The sequence below is a fragment of the Phyllostomus hastatus genome, unplaced genomic scaffold (assembly GCF_019186645.2).
Source record: "Phyllostomus hastatus isolate PE091 unplaced genomic scaffold, TTU_PhHast_1.1 phas_scaffold_501, whole genome shotgun sequence".
In the NCBI taxonomy this organism is placed as follows: domain Eukaryota; kingdom Metazoa; phylum Chordata; class Mammalia; order Chiroptera; family Phyllostomidae; genus Phyllostomus; species Phyllostomus hastatus.
The window spans coordinates 28,539,536-28,560,049 of NW_025334033.1; the positions used below are offsets into that span (position 1 = coordinate 28,539,536).

The window sequence follows — 20,514 nt, forward strand, 5'->3', positions numbered from 1 at the left end:
AAGGATGCAGGGCTGCTAGAAAACACGAGACAATGCCATCTGTGCTAAACTGGATGTCCCCAAACTGTGTGTCAAGTGGAAGGAGTGAAACATGCAAGGTACGATGGGATCGTAAGCTTCCTGAGGGCAGGGTGACGGTGTGACCTGTTAACAGCTGGACCTAGTAGGAGGGGAGCGTCTGCTATTGGGGGCAGAGAAAAGGGTTGATGCTACGGAAAAGCAGTTGACTCCTCCAGGCCAAGAAGGGTGATAGCAAGAGGCAGACCGTCAGAGGTTGTCCAGGGGCCCTGCCGGCACGCCTCCGAGGCTCCAGATCTCGTCTGCCAAAGGAGCCGGTGTAGGAACTGGACGTCTCAGTGATAACCATTGGCAATCACAACTGTTAGTGACAGCTACTTACTGAGATCCTGCCACGTGACAGGCCTGTCTTCCAACGACCCTCTGTGAAAGGAAGTTACAACCTACACTCACAGGTGAGGAGACCCTCTCAGAGAGGTGGAGTAACATCACACAGCTGGCAAGTGGCAAAACCAGGATGGAAAGCCAGGTGTATCTTCTGAGTTTTAACCATCAGTGAAATTCTTCACAGGCTTAGCTCTGCCTCCTCCACGAGGCCCACAGTGAAGCCATGAGGTCCTGCAGCCCCCCTGAACCACCACAGCACTGAGCCCCCACATCGAAGGCCTGCACCATTCAACCAGACACTCTCTGAGCGCCTACTCTGCGCATCGGGGCCCCCGCTGGCTTTTGGGAGACGAGGATAAATGCCTCCACACATTCACATTTCCTGTTCCCCAGCCATCAGCATGGTTTCATTATTCTCAATCCCTCCCATCATTAGAGATTCTATTATATTACCAGTCATCACTTTATGGAGCTGCCAACCCATGCTTCCTCCGTAACTGGGTTTACACCTTTCGCTCATGAGCAGGAAAACTTAACAGTTTCCAGCGGTCTGTGAAGGCCCCCGAGCAACTTCCGTCAGCTTTGTGATCGACTGAAGCTAGTTTGTTTGTGATCCCTCCCCCATCAAAATGTCCAAACTAGGTTTTCAGAAAGGCCCAAAGTGAGAAAGTTTTAGCCGCTTCAGATGCTGCAACGGGCCCATTTCTCACCGTGCAGGTTCTCCAGTTTGTCTTTACCTGACTGCTGGGTGACAGCGACTTACCTGGTCATTTCACGGTGAGTCATCCACCTCAGGTCACTCGGCTTTCCAAATACTGGTAGCCAGGGACATTAAGGAAACCTCACAGAAGGGTCCGGGAGCTCAGCCACCAGGGCGTTAACATCTGGGTGCACAGGCAGGGCTGGAGGCAGGGCCACAGGCTTAGCCTCTGGGGGCAGGGGACCAGGGACTAGGAACAGTCAGTGCCCCGGGGAGGGGGACCTTCTTAAAGGGAGCAGAAGACTCAACTCACAGTCCTTACACAGTTCACATGTTTATTAGCCCAAAATAAATACAATCTGAGAACATGCGCTTCAATCCCTACACACTGTTTCTTCCCCCTAAAAGCAGCTTAAACACGGGCTCACAGTTTGCTGTGCATGTTCTCATGTTGCCAGGCTCAGGAGGCATCTGTCCTGGCTGTGCTAGGCTGGGCCTGGCTGGGAAATCACCTCAGGTTCCCTTCCCGATTTGGGGCCTGTTCTCCCCCGGAGTCCCACAGGACCAACGCAACCTATTCCTGCCCCTGGAGCGCCTCTCCCGTCTGCAACCTGAAGGGGGCAGCATTCATGCCCACGGGCCTGCAGCCAGCCCTCACAGACAGCTCTGTGCTCTAACACCAGGCACCACCAGAGGCCCACTCTCAACGAGCACAGAAAAGGTTACTCCTGACCCTGGAAGCAGCTCACCCAGGGCAAGGGGAGAAACTGAGGCACAGAGGGCAAATGGGTGCGAAGCACTATGCCCAGACCCCTGCAGGAGGCTGAGAGGCCCCAGTGAAGGGAGAAAGGGGCACAGCCTCCCTCTGCTGTGCCCTGACTGGCCAGGGAGCAGGAGGAGGGGGAGACCATCCTTTGTCTTCTCTCTGCGGCTCAAAGATTTGGGTCCACATTCTCCTGGTCCGAGGCTGCCTCATCGTCACTGGGGGACTCCTAGATTGAAGCCAGAGAGCCCAAGTCACGGACTCCTACTGTCCCTCAGGGCCACAACCTGGGGGGCCAGCATCTCCTTCCTCCTGCCCTTGTCCCCAGCAGAGCCAGAGAAGGCTCCATCTTGGCCTTTCCTACTCAGGGTCTCTTGGCCTTTCCTCTGTTCTAGCACCGAGGTGGCCCACAGCTATGTGGCCCACCACTGGGTAACTCCCTCTTACCAGTCCAAGGTCACTGCTCCGCCTCAGGGTGGCATAGAAGCGCAGGACACGGGGGTCACAGCGAACCACCGTGGGGTCAAAGTCCAGAACACGCAGGCCCTGCAGGCTGCGGGCTCGGGAAAGGGCCACGTAGGCCTGGCCACTGGCAAACACACGGCTCAGAGAGATCTCCACGCAATCCAGGGACATGCCCTGCGGGATGGAGAGACAGCAGTGGAGCCAGCTCTGCCTGAAGTCTTTTGTGTCCAAGAGCCTGACCTTATGTCACCAGCCCAGCTATTGCCCCTGGATGTCCTCGCCCAGCCCAGAGATTCTCAAGGTGACCCTGGTGACCCTGGCTGGGCATCTGAGTAGGAGGGGCTCCAGGAGACAGAGCCAGGATGACAGAGCGGGATGGGGGCGAAAGGAAGAGCTCAGGCTTGGGTCAGACAGCCATGGAAAGGAATCCTGGCTCTGCCTCTCACTAGCTGTGTGGCCTTGGACAAGCTACTTAACCTCTCTGAGCTTTGGCTTCCTCCTCTGTACCAACAGGAGTGATTATTTCATCTATACCTCATACAGTTGTTAAAGTATTAAATTTGACATGTCTGGTAGTGGCTCAGAAAATGGCAGGGCAGGAGATGACAGAGGGGAAAGGAAGAGAGGTGGGATGAGAAATTCACTAAAGAAAGGTTTAGCCCTGGCTGGTGTGGCTCAGCGGGTTGAGCACTGGCCTATGAACTGAGAAGTTACTGGCTCGATTCCCATTCAGAGCACCTGCTTGGGTTACGGGCCAGGTCTCTGGTTGGGGGTATGCTAGAGGCAGCCAATTAATGTTTTTCTCTCACATCTATGTTTCTCTCCCTCTCTCCCTTCCCCTCTCTCTAAAAATAAATAAAGCCTAAAAAAAGATTTATTCTACAACTGGTCTGGAACTTTCCATCCAGGGCAAGTTCAACTCCCCCTCCATAAAGCCTTTAAGGCCCCCTTTAACATGCCCCAGACCTATTTTGTACCCCCTCGGCCCCGCCATGCCCCCATCCCCCACACTGGCTGCTCACCTGGCTCTTGTGGATGGATATCGCCCAGGCCAGTTGGAGGGGCAGCTGCTGCCGGCTGAGGAGCTGGCCCCCAGTGGCCTGCACTGTCCAGCGGTCAGCACGGATGACCTCCGTGACTCCACACAGAAACCGCACCTGGGGCAGCCCTGAGGGAGGCATGGAGAAGTCCAACTTTTCAGCCCCATTTCAGGGCTCAGAGGTGAGGCGCAGGCCTCACCTTTCCATCCTCACACTTACCTGGGGGGCCTGCTGCCCCACACAGTAGGACTGCGCCCCCATCACTCACCTCTCCCCTCCGTCTCGAACCCGACTACCACCCCTCGGGCGCCATTCACCAGGCCTCGGGACACCGCTAAGTTCTTCACCAGCATCACCTGCAGGGGAGAGGGAACGGGGGGCTCAGAGAGCTGCCCCATGCCCATGCCTGGCCTCAGGGGCAGCGGTTGCTGCTGCGGTTCTGAGAGGCTGGGCCCGCCATGGAGGGACACTGAGTCCTAATCCTTAGCTAACTGTGCCCCCTGCAGCAAGATGCTTTATTTCCCCAGGTCTCAGTTTCCCCTCGTGTCAAGGGGAAAGGCTTTGCTCAGGAGCGGGTAAAGAGCAATAAGGCAACAGACGTCAGGGCTTTGAAAACTTCCACATCTCTCGTGAGGTGTGTGTGTGGGCCACAGTCTTGAGGAACAGCCCCCAGATCCTGCCATTCCTCTTCCAACCACATGGTGCCTGCCTTTCCCCCTTAGGTTGCCCTTCAGAGCCCGAGGAAAGGCTCCCCTCTGGCCCAGCCCCAACATGGTAGAAGGAAGGCTCGTACATTGTAGGGTATAGTACAGAGGACAACTGTGTGGGGTAGATATTTCTCTCCCCGGTTTAGAGACAAGAAAACCAAGCACCAGCAAGGGCAAGGGACTTATCCAAAGCAACACTGCTTGGAGCTCCAGGCAGTGAAACAGGAGGGGAGTGGAAAGCTGAAGACAGGAAGGTGGGTGGGAAGAGGAGGAAGGGAGTTGGCTGAGGTCGCAGCTGGGCGCTCTGGCTGTGGAGCAGCCTGGGCAGAGGGGCAAAGGTGGGGGAGGCCCAAGCTCCCAGGGTCTAGGCCCTGCTTTCCACTCACCTGGGCCCCCAGCTTCAGCTGAAGGAGCTTGCTAACGGGACACTGGACATCCAGGGTCCGTGCTTGCTCAGGGTCACTGTCCATAGCCTCAAAGCTGTGTACCTTACCTGGGAAAAGAGATTACTAGTCACTAATGGCTTAGTTTCCAAAAACATATCAGACCAGGGCAGGGGGGGAGGTAGCTTAGGCCTAGCTGGGGCTTTAGAATCAGAGACCTGGATTTAAGACTCATTTCCAGCATTTACTGGCTGCGTGATCTTGACCCTTTCAAGATCACACCACTCAAAATCAGTTACCTCTGCAAATGTAAGGGCCTCATGGCCACAAAGGTTGGGGCCTAGATATCCACATGACCCCAAAGGTCCAGGCTGCCTGGGAGGGGCATTACCTGCCTGAGAGCCCCTCCCAGTTGGTCTTGCCCAGCCTTGGCTCACTGCTCACCTGGCAGTTCCTGCAGCCGCCTCTCATTGGTAAGGGCCACATCATCCTGGTGGGTACAGAGCCTCGTGGCCACAATCCCATCTCGCCCCACCTGGTGGGTGGCTGTAGCCTTCAGCTGGCGGGTCACCTCCTCTGAGCACCTGTGGGGGCTGGACTGTTAGGGCAGAGCCCACCTGAACACCAGGGAAGGTGGGGCACGAGGGTGGTATGGCCCAAGCAGCCGTCCACGGGTCAGGCCTGGGGACGGGAAAGGGTCACCAGTGCAAGACTGGCTGGCCCCAGGCTGCCCAGTTTGTCTGTTTCCCACTTGGGCCCTGTACATGGGGACCGAGCATGGGATATATGGGGTGCTTGGCTGTGGTCTTGTGTGGGTACCCTTTTCTGTGCCTGCCCCCAGGAAGGGGCTAGACACCTTCCTGTCCCCAGTGCTCCCCACGACACGTGACATGCTGAGTGCGCACAGTCTGGAGGCTCAGAGGACCTAGACCAGGCACTGATGTTGATACCTGTAATGCTGGTAGCCTAGTCAGATCAGCCTCTAGAGGACAATTTTCTAGCCCCCAGCCTGCTGCCTTAGGGGAAAAAAATTAAACCCGTGTTTCTATTTCCTCCCATCTTCAGCCTTCCTCCACCCAGGGAAGCCTGGGTGCAGCAGCAACTCCTGTGGGAGGATGGGGGCCACCTTGGGCCCATCTCTCCTGCTTCGCTACTCGGCCTTCCTCTTGCCCCCGTGCGTGCTGGTGCCAGCTGTGCACCTCCCTCCCTGCCTCCTGTCCCCAGGCATAGAGAGCAGCTCACTGCCACCTTCCTTCCTCAGGACCGTCCCAGTCTGACCTGGCTTTCAAGGCTCAGCCCTCCTGGCCTGTCCACTCCCATGTTAGAGTGGTCATAGCATTTCAACCTTTTGTCCCAGCTGGGCTGGGATCAACCTCCCCTCTCCCACCAAGTGACCCCACAGGCTTTAAGAGTGGAAGGAGCCTGGGTTTTAGACTCAGACCTAGGTCTAAATCCCAGCTCAGTCACTTCTAGCTGTGACATGGGGCAAGTCTCTTCACCTCATTGAACCCCAGTTTCTGCATCTGTGAAATAAGAGTACTGACATCTCTGAGCTCCTCTTGTGTGTCCATCTGCCTGTAGTTCCCTGACGCCTACTCTGTGCCAGGCCCTGTGTGGGTAGTGGGGACCCAGCCCTGGGGGAGGCAGGGTCTCGGTGTTCACAGAGTGACCGTCTCCTACAGGCCCAGGAAGCATTTCTTCCCCTTCTCTGGGCCCACATGCTCCTCTGTGACACACACTTGGATGCTCATCTGTGACCCCTTCTCTGTTCACAGAGCCCACCTGCCCAGCCTCACAGCCTGCAGCAGAGAGATGAAGGTCTGGTCTGCCTGCCTCCACACCTTGGTCAGCTCCAGGGTCACTGGGACACACCTCCTCCAGCTCTTGGCCTGGTGGGGGTAGGTGGGGGTGTCAAGGAGCAGAGCAGACCTCTGGGGGGGAGGCAGGACAGGAGGGTGAGTGGTAGGCACCTGGAAGCAGAACTGCGGGGGCTGGGAGCCCTTGGTTACAGGTGGCAGCTGTAGGAAGTCCCCACAGATGATGAGCTGGATCCCTCCGAATGGCTTATTCTGCTGCCGGACAGCTCTGGAGAGAAGCAAGCCATGCTTTAGGGGTGAGGGTGGGCAGGTTCCTCATGGGAAACCAGAAGGCCCCAGCCCTCACTGCACATACTGACCTGGCCACGGCCTCTAGCTTGTCAAATAAGTCCGCCTCCACCATGGAGATCTCATCAATGACCAGCCGCTGGCAGCTCAACCAGCCCTGCCGCACACCTGGCCTCTGGGCCAGGGCCACACATTGGGCCAGGGGAGCCTGACCCGAGCCGATGCCTGTGAGCGACATTAGTCAGCCTGGGCAGAGACCCCAGTCCTGTCTCAAACCTGACTTTCCCTTCCTCCCTTCCCACAGGCCTGGCTTGCTCCCAGCTCCAACCCCAGGGGCCCTCACTTACCTGCAAAGGCATGGAGGGTGGTGCCCCCGATGTGGCAGGCTGCCACCCCAGTGCTGGCAGTGGCCACAGTGCCTGTAGGAGGCAGTGAGCCCAGGATACGCTTCAGCAGATAAGACTTCCCTGTCCCTGGGCAGAGGGCAAAGTCAAGACCACCTCTCCTCCAACTTACCCCACCACCATTCTCTGCCCCCCTCACTCTGTCCCCCACAACCTGCACTTCCAGTGAAGAAAATGCTCTGGCCTTTCAGGACGACCCTCAGCACCTCGGCCTGTTCCTCAGAAAGCTGTAGTTTGGTGGGGGGCAAGCTGAGCCTCTTCACCGGCAGGGGCCACCTTGGGCCTTCCTGGGGAGACAGGACTGTCTCAGAGCCTCCCGCCTCTCTCTAGGCATTGCTGCCGCCACCCTTCTGGGCCCAGGCGCGATGTTAGGCCTGGTAGCCCTTGTGTCTCTGCTGTCTTCCTTCCTTGGAGCCCTTGGGTAGCCTTGGTTCACCCGGAGATCTTGCCAATAAGACTGGAGTCCAGGTCTCTCCTTGAGGAAGGGACCAAGCCTGGGTCTCCTCTGACTCCTGGCTCCATGAAGACCCCACTGTGTGGGTCTGGGCCTTCCCCTGGGTTCCCTACTTCTTTCCCTACTTCTTCTGGTCCTGTCACCCATCCTTCCTTCTCACTTCTCTTCCTGCCACAAACATCTCTCATCCTGAAACACCCAATCAAAAGCTTGCCCACCCAGGGCTCCTTCTGGCCCCATCTCCATCTTCTCACCAGCTTGGTCTCAAACCCCAGTGGTCTGCAATTCATCTGCCCCAGTTCAGAAACTGTCAAGACCACCAGACTTTGTCCCTACCCCCATCTGTTTGGACCTGTTGGCTGCCTGGGTACTGCTGACCACTTCATTTGCCCCAAAGCTTGCCTTCTTTTCCAGGGGGTCTACATTCTTTTCTTTTGAAGTCTCCTTTTCAGGCCTTCCTTCTCTGCTTTCTCTTTAAATGTGACCTGGGCCCCCTTTCCCTATTCTGGCTTATCTGGTCTCAGGGATTTCACTATGAGAAACATCCGCCCAATTCCCACATCTCTGTCATACTCAGATGTCCAGTGGGCATCTCCTCTGAGACAACATGTTCCCCCCAAACTTGGGTCTCCTTGGTCTTTTCCAACTTGGTGGCACACCCAGTCTCACACCCAAGGTGTTCCCCCTTTCATGTCCTCACGATGTTGGGGCTCTGCCCCCACCTGGGACTTCGGGGGCCGCTTCGCCAGCGTGGTGTCTGGGCCCCGGGTGTCTGCTGCGCGTCGCAGCTCCTCCGGCTGCACAGGGCTGATGGTGAAGAAGTCGCGGGACCGCGGGCCAAGCAGCTGCGTGCGGGCGGAGGGCGGCCCGGGACCCGGGGCCGAAGCCAGTTTGAGGCGCAGAGTACGGAGGAAGCGGCGCAGGCGGTCTGGGGGGCAGTCTGAGAGCAGCAACTGCACCGCGCCGGCCCCGGGAGCGCCGTCCGCGGGGACCCGCAGCGCGCTGCGCCCGGAGGCGGCGAAGCGTGTGAAGAGGCGCGTGGCGCGCAGGGGGAAGCAGCGAGGGCGCTCCGCGGGCCCGGGCGCCTGCAGCCGCAGCATCAGCTCACGCCGCTCATTGCGACCCAGGCTCAGCTCCGCGGTGCGCAGGGCCTTGCGCCTTCGCGGCTGCCCGCCCGGGCTCAGCTCTTCCACAGTCACGCGGCACCGCAACTCCGAGTCCTCACATTCAGCTGCCGCTGCCAGAGTGTCCGACAGCATCGCCACCGCCTCTGCAAGTCTGCAAAAGATCGGAGCACAGGGGTAACGGGGACTCAAGGACGTAACAGGTGTTATAGAGCCGTGAGGCGGAGCCAGGTCAAGGCCACACAGGTAACACAAGACGTCACAGTGAGGGATAAAGGATCCTGGGGCCAACTCAGGAAATTCACTTAGAAATTACTGTCCTGCACAATAATTTCCAGAGCGGCGGATGGGCAGCGTCAAATGCCCCTTGGTTTGAGGGAAGGGGCCTCGGCTGTCCGGCCAGGGCCGCAGTAGAAGGGAGACCCTGAACAGAAAAGAAGTCAGCTTCGAGGAGACCCAGGGAGGGCATGGGATACTCAGAGTCCTTTCCCCGGGAAGCAGGGGAATCGCACGTAAGGACATGAGCAAGGGCGCTGACAGGTAGTTATCGCCTTCCAGGTAAGCTCACTGGTTTACACGCAGCCGCGCGTGTCTCGCTATTCCCCGTGTGCAAAAGTGGAAGCGGGCTGGGAGAGCCCACACGGCCGGCAGGAGTCCTGGGTAGTGTGATTCCGAAGCCCTGGCGCTTCCCATCACCAAGGTGGGGAAGGGGCAGAGTATTTGGCTAGGGAAATCGTGGTGAGGACCCTGCGGCCCTGGAGCGTGTGTTCCCTCCGACTAACCCTCTCGCTTGCACCCTCCCGGCAGAGACCCCGGAAAGAAGCGGGTTCTCTTGCTCCCAACTCTGAGATCGGGTAGACACTCACTTGCGCTGGTACTCGGAAGAACTAGCTGAACAGAGCGGACCTGCCGGCGTCGCTCAGGCTCCAGAAACTTTCAAATACTAGCAGTAGAAAATCACCCTATCCGTGGCCGGATCTTTAAATTTTCCAGCCAATCAGAGCCAGGGGCGTGCCCCCCCCCCGCCCCGCTCCGCAACCCAGCTTGGGCTGTACCAATCGCACGCTGGAGGAAGGAGACTTATCGTGGTGACGGAGCACTCCGCGGCAGTGGACAAGTGGGCGTGGCGGGAGACAGCCAGGGGGCTGCAGCTGCGCCGCACGTGGTGTGGTGTCACCCAACTCCGCTCTGAAGATTTATTTTCAGAACCATCCGTCCTAATCATTCCCCCTCCCATCTAGCTCTTACACAGCGACTGAACTTGGCTAGGGGAAGAGCTTTCACCGATCCCTCCCACCTCTGTTTCTACTGGCAGGATCATCGCCCACTCCTGGGGAGACCACCTCAAGGCCTCAACTCTTCCCACCCCTTCTCTGCCTTTGTAAGGGTCGTTTTACGCATTGTCTATGCCACCCTGCTGAGGCCGAACAGTGAGTAAGTCTGAGGCCTGTCCCAGGGAAGCACTGAGTTCGTTTACAGAGAATACTTATCCATCCCTTTGTTGCCCTGGATACTTGGGGAACTTATTTTTAATTATTCCTCCTCTCCCCGCCATCGATGCTTGGAATTACAAAACTGGGAGGGATCTTACAGGTGAGTCTGGTCCCCTCTCCCTGACTCCCCATTTATTTTTATAGTCCTCATTTTGCAAATAAGGAAACCAAGGCTCCAAGAGGTTTACCAAAGATCACATAGCTTGTAGATAGCAGAAATAAAGCCTTGAACCCAAGTCTAACCTGGTCGAAGCACCTGTGTGTTTCTCTACTGCACCGCGTCGCTCCCAGGTGATGATAGGTCTTAAAGAAGGGAGTCCAAGCCTGGAGTGGAATCCCAGCTCCTGACGGCCCTTGCAATGCCCCAGTCCTGCCATTAGAGGTTACCCTGAGCAAGTTTCCTTAATGCCTCAAGCCTTTGTTTCCACAAATGTAAAAAAAAAAAACCACAACAACAAAACGGGGAAAAGGTGAAAATGTGATGAAAAGTTGAAAACAACTCTGGGACTACTGAAAAACCTATTTGCATTGTTTGCTTTAAATGGGTAAAGTATGGTATGTGGATTATATCTCAATAAAACTATTAGGAAAAAATTTCGAGAAATGTGTTTCCTCTTCAGTGTAGTCTTGACTTATAAGTGTGAGTTGCATAAAATTTCAAAGTCACTGCAGTAGGCAGAGAAAGGCCAGCTCCCCATGTCCACATCCTGATCCCCAGGACTTGTGAGTATGTTACCTTACATGGCAAAAGGGACATCGCAGATGTAATAAATTAAGGTTCTTGAGATGGGGAGATTATCCTGGATTGTCTGGGTGGGCCCAATGGAATCACAAGGGTTCTTATAAGGGAAAGAAGGAGACAGGAGAGTCAGAGACGTTATGAAGGAAGCAGAGGGGGTGGGGAGGATGAAAGTGAGAGATTTGAAGATATTACTGCTAGCTTTGAAGGTGGAAGAAAAGGCCTTGAGCCAAGCCAGAGAATACAGGTTTCTAGAAGCTGGAAAAGACAAGGAAGTGGGTTGCCCCCTAGGGTCTCCAGAAAAAAGAATGCAGTTCTTGATGTTAACTCAGTAAGACACATTTCAAACTTCCAGAACTACAAGATAATAAGTCTGTGTTGTTCTAAGCTACTAAATTTGTTGTAATTTGATACAGTAGCAACAGCAATAAGAAACAAATGTGTTTTTTTTTAATGCAGCACTAAAGTTTTGGCTCTTTCTTTCTTTCTTTCTATTTTTAGAGAGAGAGGAAAGGAGGGAGAAAGAGAGGGAGAGAAACCCCAATGCATGGTTGCCTCTCGTGCACCCCCACTGAGGACCTCACCCGCAACCCAGGCATGTGCCCTGACTGGGATTGAACTGGCAGCCCTTTGCTTTGCAGTCCAGTGCTCAATCCACTGAGCCACACCAGCCAGGGTTTTTAAATAATAAACATTTAATTGGTTCCATCAACAATTCCAGCACAACTTTTCCTGAAAGGAAGGCAGAGTCAAGCTACCCAGAGGTTCATGAGGTGTGGGGGTCACTGAGGAAGCCCCCAAAGTCACTGACCTCAATCTACACACCTGGTGCCCACTAGAATGGGGGTGGGGCTGATAGAATGTGAAGAGGGAGAGAAGGGATGCAGGTTGAGGGAAACACAGGCCCTGACCTGCTCATTTGCCTGCAGGAAGGAAAAGGAAAGGCAGGAGAATCTCCCTGCACAGAAGGACTGGAACAACACATTCACATTTTCAACCTCATGTAGAAACAGATGAGCCTCTCTCCAAATGTTTTGTATTAGGAACCCCTCTTCAAGCGGTCTCTCCCCTGTTTTATTTTCCCCATTCTGTATTCTAACTGCAGGTCAAACCCAAGTTCTGAATTCTAAGTTCTGCCTTCTGGGCTCCTGGTTCCAGATTTTTGTTCCTGTTCCATCCTGTTTCCCACCCCAGATCCTTCCCAGCTTCCTCTTCCCAGCCTTTCTGGGTGGAATAGGTGACTTCCTGCTGACTTTGCTAACGTGAGGGTCTCCCCCTTACTTCTTGAGGCAGTTCTAGGCTTTTCCCTAGCAGGGGGGACTTGGTTCAGATTGTCCACCAAGTGGGTGGCCCAGCGGAGACCAGAGAATTCCTGAGAGCTTGGCCTGGTTGGACCTCTTCCCTTCCCACCCTACCTCTAACCACTGAACACACTACCTTTTGTGCAACTAAACTGAGGATTTTCATGCTGCTAATGGGGGATTGGCAGCCTTGAGATGAGGAATCTTATGGAGAAATGTGAGAAGACATTTACAAAGTTCTTCATTCAGAGAAATTAAAAGCTGCTTCCTGCACTGGTGAAGGAGTGGAGAGAGAAGGTAGAAAGGGCCTGGGAAGAGCTCATATTTCCCCAGAACCCTGTCATCTTTAAGCTCCCCGTTGTCTGAGCTGAACACTGGTCCCCACAGTCCTCCAAGATCCAAGAGAATGCCAAGACAGTAGGACTGGGAGCTCCCCTGCCCTGAGGGAGAAGCGGAAGGAGGCAGATCTAGCAGCAGCATCACTGGAGAGGCAAGATCTTCAAAGGGATCACGACCCAAGACTCCATGTGTTGCACCAAGGGGACTGTGTAGTAGATATTTTTTCCTGGCCCCTCCTCCTCCAGACAGCATTTCTAGTCTCCCTCCAAGAGTGCAGGTCTCTCTGGGCCCGGAGATGGTGCATAATGTAGAGCCCTCCTATCTGTGAGAAGAAGCCACCCACTGCCTCCTGGTTCTCCTGCCGGTACTTGACAGCCCAGCCCAGTTGTTCCTGCACTTGATCATGGTTCCTGGATTAAGCTTGTGTGTCCTCAGCTCATAGATATTGGGGCCTGCTCTTGGCTGTGGCTCCTTCCAGAAGCTGAACTCAAGGAGCATCTGGTTTCTCCTGGTCAGCAGCATCTGGTTCTGCTCCTTTCGAGATTCCAGGTACTTCTTGATTTTGAGCTTGTTCATGCAATCTACGAGGGCTGGGTAGCCACCTGAGATTGCCACAGATATTCTCAGAATGCGTCAGAATGCCTGGTCCTACTCCCTGTACCATGTGTCCCAGTTGCCCCCCAGCCAGCAGAGGTGGTCCTCATCCAGGTGCAGCTTGGGCAACAGAGCCTCCATCAGGCTGGTGTAGGCATCCAGCCACTCAGGCTTCACATTGTGGAACTGGATCTTCTTGTAGAGGTTGCTGGTCTCCTCCTTGGACAGCAGGGTGGACAGGGAGTAGAACCAGTTATCTTCATTGTCCATGGAATACAAGCACAGCCCAGGAGCAGCAGCAACATCCCTGGTGTGGGCCGGGTAAGGGGTGGGGGGGGGGGAGGGCAGCAGGCTCTGCACCACCTCTGAGATGCTGCATGGTTGCTGAGCCATGTTGGAGAGAATGAGACAAGTACAGTTATACAACTAGAAAGTGAAAGATTCGGGATTGTGAACCAAGATCTCTCAGTTTCCAGGTGGTGTTCTCTTCCCTCTACCTTCTCCTCCAAGCTGGCCTAGCACACCCACTCCCACAGTGTGTCCATTCCCCGGGCTCTCTGTCCGTACCCCAGACTGCCTCTAGAGAAGGCACAGAGATTGTCACATGGATTTTCCCCCAATACTTTTCTTTTTCTTTTGGCTCTCAAACTTTTTTTCAAGTTGTAAAAGATATATAACATAAAATTTACCATTTTGACTATTTTTTAAGATTTTATTTATTTATTTTTAGAGAGGGGAAGGGAGGGAGAAGGAGAGAGAGAGAAACATTAATGTGCGGTTGCTGGAGGCTGTGGCCTGCAACCCAGGCATGTGCCTTGACTGGGAATCAAACCTGCAATGCTTTGGTTTGCAGCCCACACTCAATCCATTGAGCTACGCCAGCCAGGGCTTCATTTGACTATTTTAAGTTTACAATGAATTGCCATTAAGTAACCATCACTACTATCTATTTCCAGAAAAATTTCATCATTTCAACAGAAGGTTTGTACCCACATAGACAACACCTTCCCAATCCTTTCTCCTCTCAGCCCCTGGTGCCCCTAACATTTCATTCTGAAAACATTCCAACGTTCACAGAAAGGTTGAAAGACTTTTACAGTGAACACCCATATATCTACCGCCAGGATTCTACAATTAATATTTTGTTGTATTTGTTTTACCATACATTATCAATTTAGCCATTCCTCCATTCATCAATCCATTTTTCGTTATGCATTTCAAAGTTGTAGGCAATAGTATATTTTATGTCTAAACACTTCAACATCCATAGCATTAATTAGAGTTTATGCTTTTTTTAATGTAAACTTTATATACAGTGAAATGCATAAATCTTAGGCTTTTGTGAGAGGAGTTTTTACAGATGAATATACCTCTGAGGCTCAAACTTTTACCAGGATATGAAACTGTAACTGTGCTGTTCAATAAGGCAGCCACTAGCGACAAGCAGCTAATTTTAAATTTAAAGTAATTAAAATTAACTGAAATTAAAAAATGCAGTTTTCTTGAGTGCCAGCCTGTGAACTAAAGGGTCTGAGGTTGGTTTCCCAGGCAAGGTACATGCCTGTGTTGTGGGCCAGGTCCCCAGTAGAGGGCGAACAAGAGGCACCCACACATTGCCGGTTTCCTCCCTGTCTCTCTCCCTCCCCTCTGTCTAAAAATAAATAAAATCTTTAAAAAAATAATAAAAATTGAAAAGCAGTTTTCATGTACCCAGGCCACACTTGAAGTGCTGAGTAGCCACACATGGCTCATGGCTATCCTATTGGGCAGCACAGATACAGGACATTTCCTCCACTGCGCAAAGTTCTTAACATTACCTTAATCTAGAAGGTTCCTTTATGCCCCTTTGCAGTCAATCCCTACCCTCAGTCCGCAGGCAACCCCTCCTCTGATTTTGTTTGCACCATAGATTATTTTAGCTTGTTCTAGAACTTCTTATAAATGGAATTATACAAGATGTAGTTTTGTGTGTACAGGTTTCTTTTGTTCAGCATAATAATTTTGAGATTCATCCATGCTGCTGTGTATAGCATTTGGTGGTTCCTTTTTATTACTGAATAGGGTTCCATTGTGTGGACATGCTCGTTTATCCATTTTCCTATTAATGGTTATTTGGGCTTTCTGTGGTTTTATGCTCCTTTTAAATATATGCCTAGGTAAGAAATTGCTAGGTCATAGAAGAGGTGTATATTTAGTTTCATATGAAACAGCCAGAGCTTTTTAAAAATTGATTATACGCCCATCCAGGTTTTTGTAAGAGCAGCTCCAGTGAGTCCATGTAGGGGGAGGAATGGGATAAATAACTGATGCCTGCTCGCGGTGAATTAACTGTCCCCAGGCCCCGTCCTCCTCCCCGGCCCAGCGCGGCCGCCGCTCATCTGAATCCTGATTGGTCGGTGGGGGAAGGAGGCGGAGCCAGAGGAAATCCTCCTGTCTGGGGCCGGACTTCCTCCCCTGGCTGCAGGCCGCCTCGGCATCCGCCTGGTACTCTGCGCGCTGCTGTCTTCGTGGGGTCAGGTCGGCGTGAACTGCCACACTGCTCCCGGATCTCTTCGCCTAACCCGAAACCTGGTTTTGACGCAAGCTCTCAGGAGGAACGGATTTTCTTCATTATGCAATTTCCTTCTCTCGAGCTGCTTCCTTATGTATTACCTATTCTCTCACACCGGTGGTCTCTGTCCCATCCCCAGCTCATTAGCGAAAACAACAATGATATTAACAGAGAACTGGGAGGTGTACAAAATGCATTTTCCGTGTTATCTCATTTGATACTTAAAAGTGCTCCTCCCCTCTATCTTATGGCCCTTTTTCTCCAAACTTTTGCCCTCCCGCCTTTACTGCCCTGAGCTTACAAGGACAGTCTTGTAGAGAAGCTGGAAGGTCTTCCACCTCCCAGAGCACGACTTCATTATTGGGCAGCGGACACTTATTTTATCGAACTCTGGTACTGTTGATCCTCCTTCCTTAAAATCCTTTCTTCCATAACACACTCCCCCTTGTTTCTTTCTGCATATTGGCTGCTTCCTTTAGGTCTCCTTTGCTAACCACTTTTTCTCAATCAGACCTCTCAGTGTAGGAGGACTTTATCCCTTTTTTCGCCTATCTGTTCCAATCTCATGGTTTAACTACCAACAGCATGCTGATTCCCAGTATCGTATCTCCAGTCTGCTCTTCTTTCCTGAACTCCATATTATATCTTCATTCGTCCTCCTGATATCTCCACAAAGGTGTCTAGCGGCATGTCAAACTCACCTTCTCCAGAACAGAGCTTTTAATCTCTTTCTCCAATACCAAATAAACCTGTTCTCTCCTCTCTTCATCACCTTGGTAAATGGCATCACTGGTTTTGGCTCAAGTTAAAAACCTGCATCATATCTTTGATTTCTTCTTCACCTACCATATCCAACCCATCAGTAAAACCTGTTTCTGCCTCCAAAATGCATTTTGGATCTATTCACTTGACTCCATCTTCACCCCGTTCCCTGGAGCTAGCAGCCTGTCATCTCCCCCCTGGATCACGGCTATAGTCTCCTAATCTCACTGGATTCCTGGCTTCTACTCTGGCCCCTTACAACCCTTTTTTCAAACAGCAGCTGGTGGGATCTTTTCAAACATGTAAATCATTTTACTGTTGCCCCAGTTAAAAGCCCTCTATGCTTCCCTTGTCTATTCCTCTTAGAATAGAATCCACAGTCCTTACAAATGGCCTGGGGCCGACTCCCTCTCTTCCTCTCACCATGAGAAAGTTTACCACTTTCTCCCTTACCATGCCCGGGTCACATCAGCCTCCTTGATGTTCCTTGAACACCAAAGCCCTTTCCTATGCCAGGGTTTTGCACTTGCTCTCTCCTCTGCATGAAATAGCTCCCCCATTCACCCTACCTCTCTCATCTTTAGGTATCGGCTGAAATATCCACTCTGCAGAAAGGCTCCCTGCCCTGTCATACACGTTATAGCTAAAATGGGCTCCCCAGTTACTGTTTTATTACCCGGCTTATTTCCCTCAGAGAACTTACCACATTCTGTTGTTACATGTATTTGTTTATTTGCCTATTATCTCTCCCAGCTTCAGGAGCGCCGAGATACTGCCTGTCAGGTTTATGGCTTTGTGCTCTGTGTTGAGAACAGTGCCTGAGACATGGCAGGCTCTCAACAGACATTTATTGAATGGGCAAATCAATGAGTAATGAAGCCATTCTTTGTAGGTCCTGATCCCTCTATCTCTTTACTATCTCTTGAATCTGTTCCTCCCATCCTCATAACCACTGGCCTGGTTCAGGCTTCGTCATTTCCAACCTGGATTTCTGTAACTATCTCCTACCTGATGGGCCTCTCTGTCTTGCCCTGTTACCATTGTTCACACAGAAGTCAGGAAAGTAGTGTCATGCCCTGCTTCCATGCTGTGGTGGCCCCCTGCTACTTGCAGGAGGAATCTCAAATCCCTTTGGGCAGCACTGAAAGTCCTAAGTGTTCTAGCTCCTGCTGCCTCCAGGATGGCATCTTTCCAAACTCTCCACTGCCACCACATGCATGACCACACAAATCTGCCTACACTTCCCCTAACAAGTTGAGATGTTTTACAAGTTCTCATTTTTGTGAGATGTTCCCTTTTCCTGAACTCTTTCTGTTCCCTCTCCCTCCCTCCAATACCCCACTAGAATACAAGTCACTCTAGCCCCTCCCTCTGGGAACCAGCTCTCACCACACACGGTGATCTCCTTCATCAGAGCCCTTCTCAGGACTCTCCTACTGGCTCGTCAGCTCTCCAAGACAGGGCCTAGGTCCTGTCTGGCCTGGTCACATGATGCTGCCATAACAGGTTACTTAGTAGAAAGCACAGACTTTGCAGTCAAGTGAGGTTTCAATCCTCAGTCAAGTGACCTTAAACAGGTCCAACCTTGGATTCTTGGTCTGTAAAATGAGGTTAACTGTTTATTTCATGGATGGGTACCTACTTGTGTGAAGATTAAATGAGACACATGTGAAGAGTTTAGAATAGTGAACAGGTAAGAGAAGGTCCCTAAATTCTTTTCAGTGAATAGATAAATGCCAGCAAGGACTGGAAAACACCCCACTTAGAGCACTCAGTAAACTTTGTTGATTATATATGGTGCACATGCAAAACAGACTTCTTCACTTTCACAGCCCAAAACTTCCTATGACTTCCCCTTACCCTTGAGCTTTGTCTACTTCTCCAGCCTGGCCTCCCTACACACATACCCCTCCCCCACACTGTGGTAAACCTCGATGATGCACACTGTCCCCTCTGCCCAGAATAGCTGTCCTGCCCCTTTGTCCTGATTTTGGTGTCCTTCCTCTCCTCATTTACCCTCACATTTAACACATACATTTTCTTATCTGTTTACATGCCTTTCTCTCCTGAGGGAGGACAGGGACCTGGGTCCTGCCATTATCTCCCAGCTATTAGTGCGGGCCCGACAAGCACGCAAAGCAAACAAAATATTTGTGTTGTATGAATGCATGGTCTGGAGGCAACAACCAGAGGGCCAGCCTGGGCTGGATGGGGGAACTGAGGCCAAAGTGGTTATCAGTGGCTCATTCTTTGAGGTGGCAGAGCTGGCTGGATAGCAAAACCCACCTCATCTCCACCCCTGCCTTGAGCTGCTTCTGTGCAACGACACGAACTCTCCAGGGTATTTGCTCTCCTACAGGGGGACTCTGATTTTTCAGATATAGGGTCTTCTGAGTCCTCAGGTATGGGGCACAACAGCTGCGCAGCTCTGCAGACTGAGGGAATAAAACCATGTGGCGGCTGCCACAGCTTGCCACATATACTGCTTTTCTCAGCTCTCTAGGCTGTATTTTCATTATCCCTTTATTTTATTTCATTTATTTTTTAAAGATTTTATTTATTTTATTTTTAGAGAGGGAAGGGAGGGAGAAAGAGAGAGAGAAACATCAATGTGCGGTTGCTGGGGGCGGTGGCCTGCAACCCAGGCATGTGCCCTGACTGGCCCTTTATTTTATTTTTTTTTAAAGATTTTTTTTTTTTTATTTCTAGAGAGAGGGGAAAAGAGGGAGAAAGAGTGAGAAAAACATCGACATGGGGTTGCCTCTTGCACGCCCCCAATCGGGACCTGGACTACAACCCAGGTATATACGCTGATGGGGAATGGAACGAGCAACCCTTCGGATGGCAGGCCAGTACTCAATCCATTGAGCCACACCAGCTAGGATTCTCCATCCTTTTAGATAAAGAAGCCCAGGCCCAGGCTTGAGGGGAAAGTGTGCTCCTATCTTTTCCCCCTCGGTCCTGCGTCCCCAGGCTGCTCTTTTCCAAGTAGGGCTGTAAATGGTTGGGAGCCTGAGAGTCATCAGACTGTAATGAAAGGCGAGCTCAATCAACTAGTACGGCTGCTGCTATGACAGCCAGAGCCGAAGGAGATCATCATTGATTCCGCAGGCTCTTAACTCTTCCTGCTGAGACACGGGGTGGGGGGTGGGGATGGGGGTGGGTGGGTGGGGGTAGGGTTGACCTGAGAGCTAAGGGGAAAGAGGTGGGGGTGGGGGGAGACGGTGTTGGAGAATGGGATGGAGCCACCAGTCACTTTCTTTCTCTGTTTCTCTAAATGTAAAATAAGGGTGCAAGGTATAATTAACACAATTCCCTGCTGGTCCCTACGTTTCACTCCCTATCAAGGCTGTCAAGGCTGTCAGATTACCACTGGATGGGGGTGGCCCTCAGATATTGGATTCAGAGAGGGGTACAGTTCTCAGCAATGCCCAACGAAGGTTGGAGGACACTGCGTTTGGGGAACCCTGAGAGCCAGGAGAAAATCCCTCCCCCAGAGGGACTCTGGAGCCCAGCTCTTCAGCGCCAGGTCTTCCGGTTATATTACTCTTCGGATGGGACTCAAGTTCCAGGCCCGGCCCTGCCAGGAGGTTCCAGGGAGAAGAGAACCAGGTCGTCGCCACTGCCCTGGGGTCGGGGAGGAAATAAGAGGGGCCTCTCTGTGGCCTCATCTCTGGGCCGCTCAGATCGGCTTGGTCCGGTCTGGCAACCCCAGGACACTCGGGTCAGGAGACCTCAAAGGCAGAAACCGCCAGCGCTCCGGGAGTTAGCTCCTGCCCCACCCGACCCCGCCCTGGGCCCCGCCCGCTACCCTCTCCTCCGCCTCTGGCCGGAAACCCCCTCCCCTGCTCCCCCCCGGATCCCCCACACCCCGTCTGCCCTCCCCGTCCCTCTCCCTCTGCGGGTCGGGGAAACCTCTGTCCGCGCTGTCCCTCCCTCTTCCTCCAGCTCGGGTTCCCAGTCCCCAGACCCCCTCCGGGCCCCGCCCAGCTCCTCCACTAGCCTCGACCCCGCCCCCGCCCCTACCTGCCCCCCCCGCCCCCCCGGCCCGGCTTCCAGTCCCAACCCCGGCCTCCGGGCCCCGCTATTCCCTCCTCAGGCCCCGCCCCTAGGCCCCCGGAAGCCTCTCCCCGCCCCTGGCCCCGCCCCCCCGAAGTTTCTTCGGCCCCCGGCGGCCCGCGGGAC

General features: G+C 53.0%; 1 protein-coding gene, 1 long non-coding RNA gene and 1 pseudogene across 2 annotated transcripts; 1 reads left to right on the plus strand and 2 right to left on the minus strand.

Annotated features, from left to right (window-relative positions):
• Positions 1-1,686, plus strand: LOC123808066. The gene is made up of 3 exons (XR_006783758.1): positions 1-473; positions 590-1,182; positions 1,564-1,686. It is a non-coding gene; the product is annotated as an uncharacterized LOC123808066 (long non-coding RNA).
• Positions 1,193-9,488, minus strand: PIF1 (PIF1 5'-to-3' DNA helicase). The gene is made up of 13 exons (XM_045822325.1): positions 9,417-9,488; positions 8,149-8,704; positions 7,127-7,259; positions 6,916-7,041; positions 6,640-6,793; positions 6,434-6,548; positions 6,246-6,352; positions 4,908-5,047; positions 4,467-4,573; positions 3,642-3,729; positions 3,356-3,501; positions 2,316-2,507; positions 1,193-2,097 (listed from the first exon to the last, which is right to left on the minus strand). The coding sequence occupies exons 2-13, from the start codon at positions 8,683-8,685 to the stop codon at positions 2,038-2,040; spliced, it is 1,905 nt and encodes a 634-aa protein (XP_045678281.1). The 5' UTR covers positions 8,686-8,704; positions 9,417-9,488; the 3' UTR covers positions 1,193-2,037.
• A 3,074-nt stretch (positions 9,489-12,562) lies between these two features.
• On the minus strand, positions 12,563-13,409 carry LOC123808825 (annotated as a pseudogene).
• Positions 13,410-20,514: the final 7,105 nt, after the last annotated feature.

Coding starts and splice junctions, on each gene's coding strand:
- PIF1 (XM_045822325.1), bottom strand. CDS start 8,685: ATGCTGTCGGACACTCTGGCAGCGGCAGCTGAATGTGAGGACTCGGAG. Junction 5,048..6,245: donor CAGGCTGTGAGGCTGGGCAG/GTGGGCTCTGTG, acceptor CAGCCCCCACAG/GTGCTCAGAGGAGGTGACCC. Junction 3,730..4,466: donor AGCTGAAGCTGGGGGCCCAG/GTGAGTGGAAAG, acceptor TCTCCCCTGCAG/GTGATGCTGGTGAAGAACTT.